Source organism: Cyprinus carpio, chromosome A18 (genome assembly GCF_018340385.1).
Source record: "Cyprinus carpio isolate SPL01 chromosome A18, ASM1834038v1, whole genome shotgun sequence".
NCBI lineage: Eukaryota > Metazoa > Chordata > Actinopteri > Cypriniformes > Cyprinidae > Cyprinus > Cyprinus carpio.
Window position 1 is genome coordinate 29,268,794 of NC_056589.1, and position 16,752 is coordinate 29,285,545.

The following is a 16,752-nucleotide window of genomic DNA, read 5'->3' on the forward strand; positions in this document are numbered from 1 at the left end:
TTATTTATTTATTTATTTATTTATTTATTTTTATTTTTGTGATTTTAATTAACTAATAACCCTGGTTAAGTCTATAATTGGTTCAGTCTAAAAAAATCTATTTTATTTTATTTCATTCAAAGTGTATTTTATTTAAAGTAACAAAAAATATTTTTGTGGTTTTAATTAACTGTAATAAACTTGGTTCAGTCTATAATTGGTTCAATTTAAAATATATATTTGATTTAACTTAAAGTTTATTTTATTAAAGTAACAAAAATTATTTCATTTTTTGCGTGGTTTTAATTAACTTTAATAATCCTGATTCAGTCAATAATTAGTTCAGTCTGAAAATATTTATTTTATTTTATTTAAAGTTTATTTTATTTAAAGTAACAATTTTTTAAGGTTTTAATTGCCTAATAACCCTGTCTGTAATTGGTTCTGCACCATTTTTGCTGCAGACATGACGAATCATTCCTCAAATCATGCATCTATCTAGATTTTTTTTTTTTTTAATGTAAAAAAAAAAATTATAGTAAATCTATAACATATGAACAGTATTAATCTTAATAATTCAACAATCTCTGGTCTCTCATCTAGAGTGCTTAGTTCAGATGTTTCATGCTAATTTTTGATCCAGACGTTATTAACAGACAGTAAGATGCGAGGCTGATAATCAGACAAGTGATGGTTCCTTCAGTTCTCCTAAACAAATGCGACTCGTTTGATGCAGAAAATGGAAATTTTTTTTCTGGCAGGATTTGCTTGTGATTTTCGTTTTTCTCTCTGTCATGTATGACATGTTTTTGTGCGCATATGGAAATGTTTCAACGTAGTTTTCCATCGACTGTGTTATTTTATTGCACAGAGGAAGAGGCATGATCAGGTTTGTTTCTTTTTGAGGGTTTCAGGATATTCCTCATCACTGTCAACATCCCTGACAAGATTTGGATGGATCAAGTTAGTTTGCTGCACAAACACAGATTGTAATATTCATGCATGTTCCTGCAGTATTGTGCGTGTTACACAGCTGTGGTGTGTGCTCTCTGTTCTCGTGGCATGTAAACACGCAGTAGGTACTGTATGTCCTGCTGCTGGATCAGACAGACTCGTCTTGACTCTGTGTATGAATAAATCTGTCATGTGGCACGAGTCGGACTAAATACAGCAGATTCCTTGCAGTCATTGAGCGTTACCTTTTATGTCCCTGACCTGGCATTAAAAATAAAACAAGCCTGTCAGTCTCCGCCTCTGAATTATTCACACATGTCCGTCATGTGAAATCAGCCATATTTAATGTGGATATCTGAATGTCAGACTATTGATTGAGATCAGGAGCCTTGCGGCAGAATGCTGTTCTCAGCTGAATTACAGCTCAAGTGCTCTTCACCTTTGTTTTTTATCTGAATGAAGAGTGAATTTTATATATAAAAATAATTTTATATATTATATAATATTGTTTTATATTGCATAATTTATCATAGTTTCATATTTACAAAATATATTGTTTCCATTTATTAAAAAAAAAAAAAAAAAAAAAAAACAAACTTTTGCATGTTTTTTTGGATAAAAGTATCTGCCAAATGAATAAGTGTGTGTGTGTGTGTGTGCGTGTGTGTCTGTGTGTTTGTGTTCCAATACTTTTTGCATTTATATATATATATATATATATATGTGAGTGTGTTTGTGTTTAAAAAATACAGTTTAAATATTATATATGAAGACTTGTTTGTATTTTGTTGCATCATTTACCTCAATTCTCATTATTGTACAAAATACAAAAATCTTTTTTTTAATTACTAATCTGAACAAATGTATTATTTTTGTGTGGTAGTTTCTATGTACTGAAGTACATGAAAATATTTATAAGATATATATATATATATATATATATATATATATATATATAAATACACACACACACACTTTTATATATATATTAATATGTAATATATTTAAATTTTATATATCTATATATATATATATACACAGTTTGGATCTTATAACTTATTACTTTTTTTGTATTTCGTTGCATTATGACATTATTTTCAAGACATTTACCTGAATTCTCATTATTGAAATACAAATATCTTTTTAATCTTTTTAATTACTGTATATTTTTTTTATTTTGATTCTCAAATTTTCTTTAAAAAAAAAAAAGTTAAAACTTGTTGACTGTAATAGAGTGGGTCAGAACACTACCCTTATTTATTTAAATAGGGTTAATTTAAAAAAAGGGGACAAAAAGTGGCCCAGTTTACTTGAATTCACCCTAAGGTTGCTTTCTCATGCATTTTCTGATAGGTTGATTTTTTTTTTCTGATGATAGTGGTTAGTGAAAAGCAGTAGACTTGTGTGACCACTGACTGATATCATATTGTTCAGTGATGTCCTTCAGCTTGTGTTTTCTGGCGTTCTCCTGACGCTCTTCATGTGCAAACAGAAGTACGAGACGTGGGAGGGGCCTTCTGGGGCCTCAACCGCAGCACTTCCCACCAGCGTGACCTCTGACCCCGCCTGCCATTAATCACTCCACTCCTGATGGGCCTGTCCCACTGGGAAAATCAACTCAGCAAGGCATGATGGGAGGGTCAGCCTGGGGCCAATCAGAACGCGGCTCTCAGCTAACGGTGGCGCCACACTGAACTACAGGCCTCAGCAATCGTGAATCTACCCTGTTTATTTAGTTACTGTCGGAGAGGGTTAACTAACCAGCAACAGTGAGCTTCTGTTTAGTAGCAGACTTAATCTAATTTATGATTACATTTACATAGAGAGAGAAAGATAGTATATAATATAATTTTCACTTAAAGTCACTTCTGGTCACCAAGTCTGCACTTGTTTGTTAAAAATACAATAAAAACAGTAATATTGTGAAATATTATTGCAATTTCTTATTCCTGTTTCACATGATCCTTCAGAAATCTTTCCACCCAGATTTTCTTTTTTAGAGAAATTAAGAATTGTATTCACTAAAGATACATTAAATTGATCAAAAGTGACAGTAAAGACATTTCTAATGTTACAAAAGATTTATATTTCAAATAAATGCTGTTCTTTTGAACTTTCTATTCATCTGTGAATCCTGAAAAATAAAATGTATCACAGTTTCCACAAAAATATTGTGATGTTTTCAACATTGATAATAATCAGAAGTGTTTCTTGAGCAGCAAATCATCATATTAGAATGATTTCTGAAGATCATGTGACACTGAAGACTGGAGTAATGATGCTGAAAATACAGCTGCACATCACAGAAATAAAATACATTTTAACAGATACTCACTTAGAAAACAGCTATTTTAAATTGTAATATTACTTCACAATTTTACAGTATTTTTGATCAACAAAAATTATTTCTTAAAAAAAGATTTTTTTTAAAAAACTCACAGACCCTGAACGAATGGCAGTGTTTTTATTTACTATACAGCAAAATCTCCTCAGTTGTTGTGTTGTAGTTAGTGTTCAGTACTAGCGTACAGTTATCATGTGTGATGTAGCTGCAGTCAGTATTAATCATTCAGGGTTGTTTCTATTGTCTGTCATCCATTCTATAGTCTCTGTGTGCGCGTGGACCTATAAAAGCCTGGCTTCCTGCTGACCGGCGTTTTAATTCAGTCATCAATAACCTCAGGCTGACCTTTGACCCTTGCGATTGTACTAATTGTTTGATGTTGTGTTGGTGCTCAGAGGCATCAGTGAACTGCAGAGATGTTTCTGGACCAGATGATCAAACCGTGCTCTGAAATATACCGGCTGCTCTAATGACACGCATGTTCTCCCATTATGTGGAGTTTCAAACATTCACAGGCATCTGAAGCCTTTTGTTGTCATGTGTGCGTGTCGGGGCGCGTCACACGACCTTTAAACTTTGACTGTTTTTCATTGCACATTCTTGCATTTCTGTTTTATGTCTTGCTTTGTAGAGCTAGATCGTAAAGCTGTCATGTGAATTGTTTCTCTAGGACACTGTTGATAAGAATCACACCCAAGTCTGTGTGTGTTATATCATGCACTTATTAATTTTGTGATTTCGGTCTATTCTGCTTCCATAATGTGTTTTTTCAGACTAGTGAAAAGAATCTGTTGATTTTTTTTTTAAAGCAGTTCATACCTTTAAAAGTTTTCTTACATACACATAAACTTACAGTTTTATTCCTCTCTATATTCTGAAGGTTTGCACTGTAAGGTTTGTTCATGTATCATTTGCCTGGTTTTATTATTGCACTTTCATCTAATTGCATCTTAATTTACTATACATATTTTTAAAGGCTATTTTCTTAAAATGAGTTTTTTCTCCACATCAGCAGCATTCACATACACCAACACTTAGAGTTTTATTCCTCTCTATATTCTGAAGGTTTTTACTGAGGGGTTTGTTCATATATCATTCACACTGATTTTTACAACATTTTAATCCTAAAAACATGGTGAAAATGCATTTCTTTGAAGGCTGTGAGTTGTTTCTCCACTTCAGTAACACTTACAAACACCAAACTTAGAGTTTTATTCCTCTCTATATTCTAAAGGCTTTTACTGAGAGGTTTGTTCATACATCATTCACCTGGTTTTATAATTGCATTTTCTCAATTTCCATCTTTAGATTTAATTTACAATACATATTTTTAAAGGCCGTTTTCTCAAAATGAGTTTGTTTCTCCACTTCAGTAGCACTCACATACACCAAAACTTAGAGTTTTATTCCTCTCTATATTCTGAAGGTTTCTACTGAGGGGTTTGTTCATATATCATTCACACTGATTTTTACAACATTTTATTCGTAAAAATATGTTTATTTCTGTCTGCTGACAGTATTTTCTGATTTCTGGAGTGATAAAAAGAGACATCCAAAATCCCCTCTATAAAACCCTTTAAGTCTAATATCTCAACAAAATCAAAGAGTTTTGAACCTGGATTTATCCAATGTTTAGATGCAAATTACTCCACATTAGATAATGCGTAATTTGCATATTTAAACAAAACATTTCAGAAAACTTGTAATACAAAACAATTGTCCGTATGTCCTGTGATTAATCAACTAGGGAAAGTATTGTGATATCTGTTAGTTAACATTTTTACCCTGTTCAGCTGTGCTGTTGTGTCTAAAGGCATCACATTGGGTGGTTTTACTATAGATTCATAAATGGGTTTTATTTCAGAACACAATCAGAGGGAGCCGCTGTGTACTTTTCATATGGGTGTTTAACTCTACGACAAACGTCTCCACCCGCCCCTGACCTAAAGATAAGCTGTTGACAAGATGAATGCATGGCTATCAAAAGTCTGGGGCAGGTTGGCTCTATTATCCAGGTTAAGCTTGTTTGCGTAAAGCAGGCTAATATGTATTTTTCTGTCTGTAGCCCACCTGTGTCTTTTGAAGTGCTGCAGTGGGCGACTCGAACTCTCACCTCTATACAAACACAACATCTGCCACAAGCATTTCAATGCGTTTATGGAGTAAAAATTAAACATGGGTTTTTGATGTTTTACGGTTTTTTCGTTGTTTGGTTTTTTTTTTAAACATAAATGAAAAAAGCTCAAATTTGTTGCTTAATATGTTGTAGATTTTCTTTTATCTTAATTGTTGTTTGTTTGTTGTTGTTTAAGAAAAAAACATGGAAAAACAATGTTTATTTAAGAGTAAATATTTAAGTTTTTATTTTACTGATGTATAATTTGTACTGTATACTATATATATATATATAAGGCTTGTTATCATTAACTGAAACTTCAGTAACTGCTGTATTGACAATAGACAATTATTGACAATATAAATTAAAATTTAAATTTTTGTTTTATAAAATAATTAATGTAAAGTTGGGGAGTTATATTTTTTGATTTGAATAAATAAAAACTAAAATGTAACTAAAACTAAAGGAAGAATAAAGCTAAATAAAATAAAAAACAAAACAAAATTGTAAATAAAAAAATAAAATCTCACAAAATATTCATACAAAATACATAATGAAAAACATAAAGAAAAAGGAAACTAAAATAACACTGGTAAATATTAAAATAAAATGTATATAGCACAAAAAACAAAAATAAACTTCACATTGAAAATTGAGTGTGTATTTTTACAAAGTAAAATATTACTTTTTGTCATTCATTTTTCATGTGTATAATTTTTTATATATCATTATATTTAAATAAAAATGTTTTGTTGTTATTAATACAATTTTAGAATTTTAGAACAATAAACAACAGTGCATAAACAATAATGTCTATCAAAACTTATTTCAATGTCAATAAAAAAGTAATATCTAATCTACTGTTTACCTTATATAATGTTTAATTAAAATAAGATGTTTCAGATTCTTACATCTGATTGGATGAGCCTGTACACACACACACACACACACACACACACACATTAGTTGAGTTCTATATTAACATGCTGTTCATTGATCATTGATAGTTATGTTGCTAGGCAACCACACACATCCCACAGTGAACTGTATGACCCTACAGAGGAGTGTTTATTAGGATTATTGTGATTTATTCTTCATGTCGTGATTTATTGATCATGGGTTGGGTGTCTTTTGTTATGTTCCTCTTGGCACTGATTTATAATGCAGTCATGCGTTACAATGATTATACCGCAGTTAAGGTGTGTTAGGCGTGATGTGAGGCAGTAAAATCACTGTACTGTGTGGCTGTGAGTGATTTATTGGCTTCTGATTAGTTTTGGTGTCAACAGATGGTTGTGTTGGTGTTTGCGCAGGGACTCCGGTGAACAGGATCCCCATCATGGCGAAGCAGGTTCTGGATCTGTACATGCTGTACAAGCTGGTGACGGAGAAGGGCGGACTGGTGGAGGTCATCAACAAGAAGATCTGGAGAGAGATCACCAGGGGTCTCAACCTGCCCACGTCCATCACCAGCGCCGCATTCACGCTCCGCACACAGTACGACACACACGGCCCAAATCAAAAACAGAAAACACTATATTTAGATGGTTTATATCTTTGAGACGCCCCTAAACAGAGGTTTTGTCCTTCTATCTCTCTTTGCTGTTTCTCGTCTCTTCACATCACATTCTGCCTCCCCCTAATTAGCTCGAGGTGAAAGATTTATTGATTTATTGATCTGCTGATTTGATTTGGATGGCTTTAGTGTGGGGGTGGATGCAGGAACTCTCTCTGTAGCTGGATTGAGTTGCAACTAAATTTATGATGCTTTCAGCTGGTAATAAGTGTGCAGTACAACACATTGTATTATCAGTCCTGCCAGGATTTTTCTTCCCCAGTAAAAATGTCAGAATATGTGCCAGTAATTTCAAGAATTTTGCTGATTTAAAAAAACAAAAAAAAACTAATTGATTGCTACATTTACCATATTATGCCACGTTAGATGTACAGTGGGTCATACATAACAGAAAAAAAATGCTGTCATTATTGTATTTTACCAAATTCTGACACTTTATTTATTTGTTTGTTTATTATTATTATTATTATTATTATTATTATTATTATTATTATTATTATTATTATTATATCCTTTTCTTTTCTTTTTTTTTGTTGCAAAATTTCTGATTTGGTGGCAGAATATATATATATAAATTTCTGTTATTGTTGTATCTTACCAAATTCTGACACATGATTTATTTATTTACCTGTTTGTTTGTTTGTTTTTATTTATTTATTTATTTATTTTAGCTATTAAAATGGCTGAGTTGGTGGCAGTAATTAACAGAATTTTTGTGATTTTTTTTTTTTTATTAGAATACTACATTATTAGTGTGGTACTATTGTCAGATGATTTTTATATCAGTTTATTTTTGTGTCAGACAGACAGCAGCAGGTTTATTAGGCTGCTGTCACTTTAAGACTGAAATCATGTATTATGCGAATCACACATAACGTGACAATAGCTTTAAGTAGTACTGCACTTCGTTGTGATTAATTTGTATTGAAATGGCAAATTATCCAAGATTGCCTGGAGCGACCGTAGTAAATTTAAATGCATTTTGTCGATTTTCCTCCAGAATTGTTAAACAAAATGTGAATGAAATCCATCCACAGGTTCTGCTGATGTGTTTGGTGTTGTTTCTCTGTCTCAGGTATATGAAGTATCTGTATCCGTACGAGTGCGAGCGGAAAGCGTTGAGTTCTCCCAGCGAGCTGCAGGCTGCTATCGACAGCAACCGGCGCGAAGGCCGTCGACCCAGTTACAGCAACAGCCTGTTCCGGTTTAGCCCCTCCCCTGGCTCCGCCCCTCACATCCTGACCCCGCCTAAGATGCATCTGTCAGCGCTGGGAGCCATGGGGGCCCTGAACGGACTGCAGGCGTCCCCGGGGCCGTCTCTGAAGAAGGGACTGGGTGAGTGACGCAAAAATTAGTTAATGTCACAACCTGGCAGTACAATGAACAAAACGTGATTGAAATTTAAACTGCACAGTTATCTTAAATAATTGCAATGAGATCAAATAACAGTTATTAAGCAGTAATCATGACAGGCCTGCTTAAAAGTACAGGACTTATATTTATTGTTTTTAAAGAGTCTGTAGGTTCGTGCAGAGATTGGACACATGCTGGTGTTCATGCAGGTTTAGTGCTTGAACACAGAAAGCGTGTTGAACAGACTGTCCAGAATCATTCAGTCTGGTGTGTTTGTTGTGTTACAGCGCCTCCTGTTGACACTGACATGAACTGCATCTTCAGACATTTACACTAGTTCTCTCACAGACAGTCATTTTCTGCCCTGTGGTTTGGTTTTTAAAGTTGATAGTTTTTATATTATGTCACAACCTTGAGTGGTTTATTGTAATTTGTAAACGACAGCAGTACGATAAAAAAACAGGTTTATTATTGTTAATTCCAACTAAAACTAAAAGCACATAAAAACAACAACAACAACAAAAAACAGTTTTGTAACTTGAAGTAAAATAAACGGTAACTGAAATAAAATTTTGATGTATGGCAACACTTCTCATTTTCGTTTATTTTAACTTGAAGCACTAAAATAACTAAAACTAAATAAACTATAACTAATAAATAAAAATTAATAAAAATATACACATTTTACACATTTTAAAAAATAAATAAAGTTAAAACTATAGACATATTTTAAAAGTAATAAAAATAAAATAAAAATGCACAAAAAATTGCTAAAACAAAATTTTTAATTACAATTAAAACTTGTTTAATATTATTAAAAAATATTATATTATTATTATTAATGATTCATTTTATTACATTTTATTTGGTTCTTAAACCCATTTTTTTTTTGTTAGTATCATTCAGATACTATTTGAGTTTTTATTTATATTTTGAATTAGATTTTATTTTTATGTTTTCCATTTTATTCTAAATTCTATTCTAGTTAATATCTTAGTTTTTTTTTTAATGTCTATATTGTATTTATTAACCTTTATTCCAATTTTAGTTTCTTTAGTACATCAAGTGAAACTAAATTAATTAAAATGAAAAACTAGCTGAAATAAATATAGACCAAAAAAAGTAATAAAAAATCCTAAAAATGCACAACAAAATGGCTAAAACTTGAACTAAAATTCAAGTGAAAGCAGAAAATAAAAGTATGTCAATGATACTAAAATAACACTGGAACATCTTGTGTTTATTGCATTGATACCCATTTATACCAAGCTGCACTGCTGCAGAATCTTAACTGTTGTGCTCATACACAGGTGTGTGTTTCTGATCAGATGCGTTCTCCTCTCTCTCCTCCAGACGATGCTGTCTCGTCTCTGCTGGCGGGCCGCTCGTCCTCCGTGGCGCTGGTGTTGGGGCAGCAGCAGGCGGCGGGTCTGGCGCGGGCCGCGACACTGGAGCAGCTCCGAGAGAAGCTGGAGATGGAGGCTCCGGAGAGAAAGATGCTGCGTCTGGCCGAGGAGCAGCAGAGACTCATGCAGCAGGCCTTCCAGCACAACCTGCTCGCCATGGCCTCGCAGATCCCCGTCAACCTGCGGCCCGGAGCTCTGGCCAGGGGTCAGTGCGACAGACGGACAGATGTTTGTGATGTACTGATGTGTGTGTGTGTTAATAAAGCAATAATCCCCATGAAGCCGTGGTTTACAGTGAATTTATAAAAGCTAAGGGTCGTGGTTAGGCATGAGCTTAGCTGTTATAAATTCACTGTAAACCACGGCTTCACGCGACTTATTGCTTTTATAAAACGGTTATTTAATATACGTAGTAAGGTTTCACAAAATAAAACAGAGCAAATAAAGTCTAATGATATTAATAAAAAAAGTATTCTTCCACCAAACAATGTAGTTCCTCAGAAACAGTTGTGGTTGCAACAAAGTGGTTGCTGAGCAACACACAAACATAAATAAAGGTGTATGTTACTTTGTTACTTTGTAATTTACAACAGCTTAGAACGTGGCTCAGCCAATCAGAATCAAGGACCGGAAAGATCTGTTTTATAATGAGTGTTTGTGTGTGCAGATGAGAAGCAGGATCTGTCCGTGAGTATTTCCTCCAGCGGAGCGGCGAGTGTCAGTGTGTCGGTGGAAGTCAACGGCATCGTTTACTCAGGTATCGCTTACAAAACCAATCCCAGAATGCATTGTGAAGAGCAGGGTTTCCCAAATGAGGGACACATGTTTACAGAACTGTAGCCGTATTCCGCCAAAATAAAAGCTCAAGCATTTGAAATGTTTAATGTTCGAAGGTCTGAACACTTGAAAGGGAAGAATTTAAGACAAATATTAGCATTAGTGGGTTTTTTTTATTATGTTTATTATTTTACACTACATTTCTTTTTTTGTAATTATAGTTAAAACAGTAATAGTAATCACTGTCATTATTGTTCTTATTATTATTATTCAGATTTATTTGGTTCTTAAAACCAGTGTTATTTTAGTATCATTCAGATACTGTTGTTTTTTATTAACATTTTGAGTTAGGCTTTGTTTTTATATTTTTCATTTTAATTTTAGCTAATGTTTTAGTTCTGTTTGTAATTTTTACTAGGTTTTTTTTTTATGTGTTCATTGTATTTATTTATTTTTTTCCAGTTTTAGTTTTTATTATTTTAGCACATCAAGTTAAAGTACATCAAGGTTATTATTTTGAATATATATATATATATATATATATATATATATACACACACACACACACATATATATATATATATATATATATATCGATTTATATAGATATAGATATAGATATAGATATATATCTATATATATATAGTTTTGTGTCCACTTTAAAATCCAGCTAAAAGGTTCAAATAAAACAATTGAAGTTTTTAATGTTTGCTTTCATGCCATGTTGCAATTAACCACCAATTAGAGAACCGTAAATGTGAATGTGTTGCTAAAATATTGAAATATTATGACTATAAGAAAAGAAGTTATGTTGAAAGGGTTCAGCTGATGAAAAGTGTGGGAATCCCTGGCGTCGAGAGTGAATTGTAGGTGTTTTAATCTCATTTTTGACATGTGTTCTATCGCAGGAACTCTGTTGGCCCAGAAGTCGGCGGCTGCGAGTGTGAATGTGCCTCACGCTCCTCCAGCGGGACCCAGCTTCACCTTCTCTAGCTCCGGCCTCAGCCAAAGCCCCGCCTCTTCCTCCTCCTCCAAGGGGCGGAGCTCCCCGTAACCGTCTGCCGGTTGGCTCTCAAGTCACTGATTGCTGAAAATCAAACTGTTGCACAACCAGTACCTCATTTTCTCCTGTCCACATCATGTTTGCAGACATACGGTCAAAAGTTTGGGATCAGAACAATTTTTAATGTTTTTTACAGGAGTTTCTTCTGCTCATCAAGGCTGCATTTATTTGATAAAAAAAATGTATATTGTGAAATATTATTCTGATGTAAAATAATGTTTTTCTATTTTAATATACATTAAAATGTAATTTATTTCTGTGATGTGCAGCTGTATTTTCAGCATCATTACTCCAGTCTTCAGTGTCACGTGATCTTCAGAAATCATTCTAATATGATGATTTATTATCAGTTGTGCTGCTCAATATTTTTTTGGAACTTGATATACTTTTTTTCAGGATTCTTTGATGAATAAAAAGTTAAAAAGAAGAGCATTTATTTAAAATAGAAATCTTTTCTAGAAATATACACTACAGTTCAAAAGTTTGCAGTCAGTAAATTTGTATTCTTTATTCTTTTTTTGAAAGAAATTAAAACTTTTATTCAGCAGGGATGTGTTCAGTTGTTAAGAAGTGATAGCAAAGATTTATATTGTTAGAAAAGATTTATATTTTGAATAAATGCTGTTCTTTTTAACTTTTTATTAATCAAAGAATCCTGAAAAAAGTATCACAGTTTCAAAACATATTTGTCAGCACAACTGTTGATAATTCTAATAATAAATCATCATATTAGAATGATTTCTGAAGATCATGTGACATTTTACACTGGAGTAATGATGCTGAAAATTCAGCTGTGCATCACAGAAATAAATTATATTTTAAAGGATATTAAAATAGAAACCATTATTTTATATTGTAATAACATTTCGCAAGATTACTGTATTTTTCTGTATTTTTGATCAAATAAATGCAGCCTTGATGAACAGAAGAGACTTCTTTAAAAAACATTACAAGTCTCACTGACCCCAAACTCTTGACCGGTCGTGTATTTGTAGTTTGCACATGGACACACAGGCAAAAATTAACGTGGCTGGAACTCATTCATGAATCACGAGACAGTCTTATGTAAAAGTCACAATCAATTCAATGCAAGTTCCTCGTGTTTCATGATGATGTCCAGCGTGTTTAAGAAAATGCTAAATACAATCAGAAGCTTCAGCCAAACGACGGGCAGGTTTTATAGAACTTGAAGATTTTTATTTAGAGTGTGTTTTGATCTGTCTTCTGATTGTTTCGAGACTTCTTTTTTTCCTGAATGATCTTTTTCACTCAAGGTTTTACATTCATACCTCAAACATTAAGTGGTGGGACGTTACAGGGATGTCTTTTACCTCAGGATCTCTAGTTTAGGCTTTCTCTGAATAAGTTGAATTTTTTTTTGTAGAATTGGTTTTAATGCATCAGGATCAGAAACGCTGGCGTGGTTTTAGGACGGGACCTCACTGTCAGGTTCTTGGGAATAAATCTGCTGTTCGGCAGCGCGTTCGTTTGATGATGTCAGAGCCAAGAACACCTGTCAGATCCCTCAGAAATCAGCTGAATGTCTGAGATCTGCTAAAGCAAATCATTTCAGCTGGATCTCAGTGCAGCTTTAAATATGTGGGTGAATCTCATGAAAAAAAAAATTATATATATATATATATATATATATATATATATATATATATATCTATACTATATATATATATATATACATATATATATATATATATACATATATATATATACATATTATATATATAAACCATCCTATATATATATATATAATATATATATATATATTATATATATATTATTTTTTATTTTTTTTAATATATAGATGTATATGCATGTATTTGCATACATATTTTATTTCTTATTTTTTTATATTTGAATAATTGAATATCAAAGTGAATCTCATGATTGCATGAAAATCAAAAGAAAATTTAAAGAAAATAAGAAATTTAGAATTTTATATATATATGCATGTATACAAACACAAACACACACACACACACACATACATACATACATACATCCTATATATATACTGTATATATATATATATATATATATAATATATATATATATATATATATATATTAATATTAGGGCTGACAAATGATTAATCGCATCCAAAATAAAGTTTGTGTTTACATATGTGTGTGTACTGTGTATATATTTAAGAAATATGTACATACATACATACATATATATTTATATATGATTTATATTATATATTAATAAAATATCTAAATATATATTACAAGTATTTCTATATACATATTGTATATAAATATTTATTTTATTATTATGGTTATGACGATTAATCGATTTTCACTGCCCATATATATATATATATATATATATATATATATATATATATATATATATATATATATATATATATATATGCGCACATATTTGCATACATATTTTACATTTTATTTTTTAGATTTTAATAAATATATGTAAGCACATTATATGCAAATATATTTTATAATGTATAAATGTAATTGTATACATATTGTTTTCTTTTTTAAAATAAATATATATGCACATATGTATATGCATATATTTAAATAATAGTCACAGCGTAAAACATCAGAAAAAAAGGCATAAAACAGGCATAATTTCTTAATGCAAAATATGATTTCTTATTTCTCTCTGTTGATTTTGGATTAATTTAGAGGTTTCATGAGATTCACCCATGAATGGTGTGATGAAGTTCTCTGCGTAACCATCAAATCATTCCTCAAGCACAGCAGCAGCTCAGCGTCGGTCAGATAAAGGTCAATATGACGTCTGGATCTCCGCGCCACCATCGTCCTCTTTCATCCACACCGACGCTTCAGGGCCTGATGCTTTTGTCTCGCATTTTTGCCTTCCGCAGCAGGAAGGCGTCTCTCTCAGGAAGAACTGTGATGTTTTTAAGTGAACTCTCATTATTGTTAAGATGATATAAATGCATAATCAGCGGTGAAGTACCTCAGACTCTGCTGTGGAGATTTACACTACATACCTCAAGCTGCCATGACGACGGGAGGCCAAACGTTCCCGTTCCTGCGCAGACTCCGGAATGCTGGACGTGAATCCCTCGAGCTGGACGTTCCTTTCTCTTTGTGTCTTTTTCTTGTGGCAAAACCAAACGTGAACTGTTGCATTTGTACAATCAGGTGGCCAAACCTGCTCACCGTAACCAAATCAAACTGCTGCACGGCTAGAAACCAAAGACCGGATGACCTCAGCCTCACAGGTCAGGAACGCTCGTCTGATTAAACGGGTCTGTATGATTGTGATGTTATGGGTCAGCTGACCGGGGAAACACACTTACACTCATCTCTGTCCGGTCAGATGTTTGGGTCTGGTCCGGATGAGGTTTGAAGGCCATATCGATGTGCTTTCTGTCTGTTCTCAGGACTTCGATGCTCTGATCTTTCATGTTTGCTGCAGCTCTTCTTCTGTTTGAACTGGATTAAAAGCCTTGTGCAGATTCTTGGTCCCAGTTTTATATTTTTCTGTTTTTGTAACTGTGTCTAATGCTTTAAAATGCTACACGTTTTAGAGCCATAAACGTTTTCCAGCATCCAGGAACAATGTCATACGTTCCCACTGATGGAACGGACAGAATAATAAAATTAGAAATGTAATTGTGACTTTTTATCAGACTTTTGTCAGACTTTTTTTTTTTTTTTTTTTTTTTTTTTTGCAACTGTTTAATTTTTTTTTTTTTTTTTTTTTTTTTACTTTTTCCTTGGAGTTAATTTTATTTATTTATCTCAGTGGCAAAAAAAAAAAAAAAAGCGAAATATCAGACTTCTGACAAAAAATAAACAAAAAAAGTCAGATTTGCAAGATTCTGTGGCGGAAATAAGCTTCCATACAGATCAGTGGTCCTTCTGTACAGATTTTTAACATTTGATTTCTTCAGCCCTGAATATGGTGACTTTTGGGAATTAAAGAAGAAACTGTGTGCTTGGCAGGAATAACTTTACGCATTAATCCGGGAATGCGTTCTGCAAGCAAAGTCGAGGTCACGTGACGCCTGTATTTATTCAGTTGATTTAAAATTTCAAGACGTAAAAAGTATTGCAGTCACATTGATTAAAAACAGAACAAAATATACATTAAATATAAATTGGGATTCATGTAAATATACGTTGGGATTGATGGTAGGCTACGCCGCTTAACAAACGGCCTAAATAGCGTCGCGGGGTCACGTGATGCCAAAGCAGCTTTTCCGCGCCAAATTGGTCGCATTCATTTAGCTGCTTACCTCAGCCGCGAAAAACACATTTAATGATACTCCGGTGCGTCCGAAATCAGTGGCTGTTTAGAAAGAATTTGACGCTACAGAACGATCTTCAAATAGGTAGGACTATAACGTTAGTATATTTTCATAAAGAGTGGGAATTCGATGTAGAATGACCAAAATATTGAAGCAGAAATACTGCAAACATCAGTCCAGTTTTTGACACGGTGTGGTAAGTAGTTTATAATAATTATCGCTTAGATTTCGCGCGCCAAAAACCGTTTACTGTACAACAACAGTCCTCAGAAGTTAAAAGGGAACAAAATTATTCTCATAACATCAGATTGTGTGTGAATGTTGTAGTCTGAGGGTGTAGTCTATCCCAGAATGCACTTCCGTCTCATAACCGCTTCTAAGATTTGCGATTTACTGTTTAATAATACAATCAGTCAGTCAAACAATCTTTTTTGTTTGTAGTTTACATATTATAACGTGATGAATGTTGGGCCTAGTTACCCTATGTGTTGCTGTCATTGCTATCTTTTTTTTTAAATATTTATTATTATATTTCTGTTTCAGTCGTAGACTAGTTATCAGCTAATTCTGTGGTTTTGGAAACTAGTTAAGGTCGAGTTAACCAGAACTCAGCCCTGCTTCGCCTCGAGGTGGCGCTCATGCGCAGAGAGTCAGATTGACACGTGCTGTTGGGTTTTTAAATCGTGTGTTTGTTTTCTTGGTTTAAGTTAACGCATCTTTAGTGGGTTTTGTGCTTGTCTTTTTAATTAATAGGCACATTTAGGTGAATGTGAATACTTGATGAACTGGTTTGTGCTGGTTGTATTTTAAAGTGCAGCTCTTTACCATTAAAACAAGTTAAACATTTCGAGTTTGCTGTGTAAGACATGGTTCTCAGGTTTTTAAACGTGTATGTTAAGATAAAGCTTTACTTATAT

The 16,752-nt window shown here is 33.0% G+C and overlaps 2 protein-coding genes across 2 annotated transcripts in view; both read left to right on the forward strand.

Annotated features, from left to right (window-relative positions):
• The window catches only part of LOC109063759 (AT-rich interactive domain-containing protein 3B-like), a 43,444-nt gene extending 31,674 nt beyond the window's left edge, over window positions 1-11,770 (forward strand). The window contains exons 5-9 of the mRNA XM_042775757.1: window positions 6,707-6,890; window positions 8,045-8,304; window positions 9,676-9,933; window positions 10,396-10,485; window positions 11,414-11,770. Coding sequence (XP_042631691.1) covers window positions 6,707-6,890; window positions 8,045-8,304; window positions 9,676-9,933; window positions 10,396-10,485; window positions 11,414-11,559 — 938 coding nt within the window. The 3' untranslated portion in view covers window positions 11,560-11,770. The remainder of the gene's footprint in view (window positions 1-6,706; window positions 6,891-8,044; window positions 8,305-9,675; window positions 9,934-10,395; window positions 10,486-11,413) is intronic.
• Window positions 11,771-15,325: 3,555 nt separating this feature from the next.
• The window catches only part of LOC109073248, a 28,751-nt gene continuing 27,324 nt past the window's right edge, over window positions 15,326-16,752 (forward strand). The window contains exon 1 of the mRNA XM_042775759.1: window positions 15,326-15,919. Coding sequence (XP_042631693.1) covers window positions 15,847-15,919 — 73 coding nt within the window. The 5' untranslated portion in view covers window positions 15,326-15,846. The remainder of the gene's footprint in view (window positions 15,920-16,752) is intronic.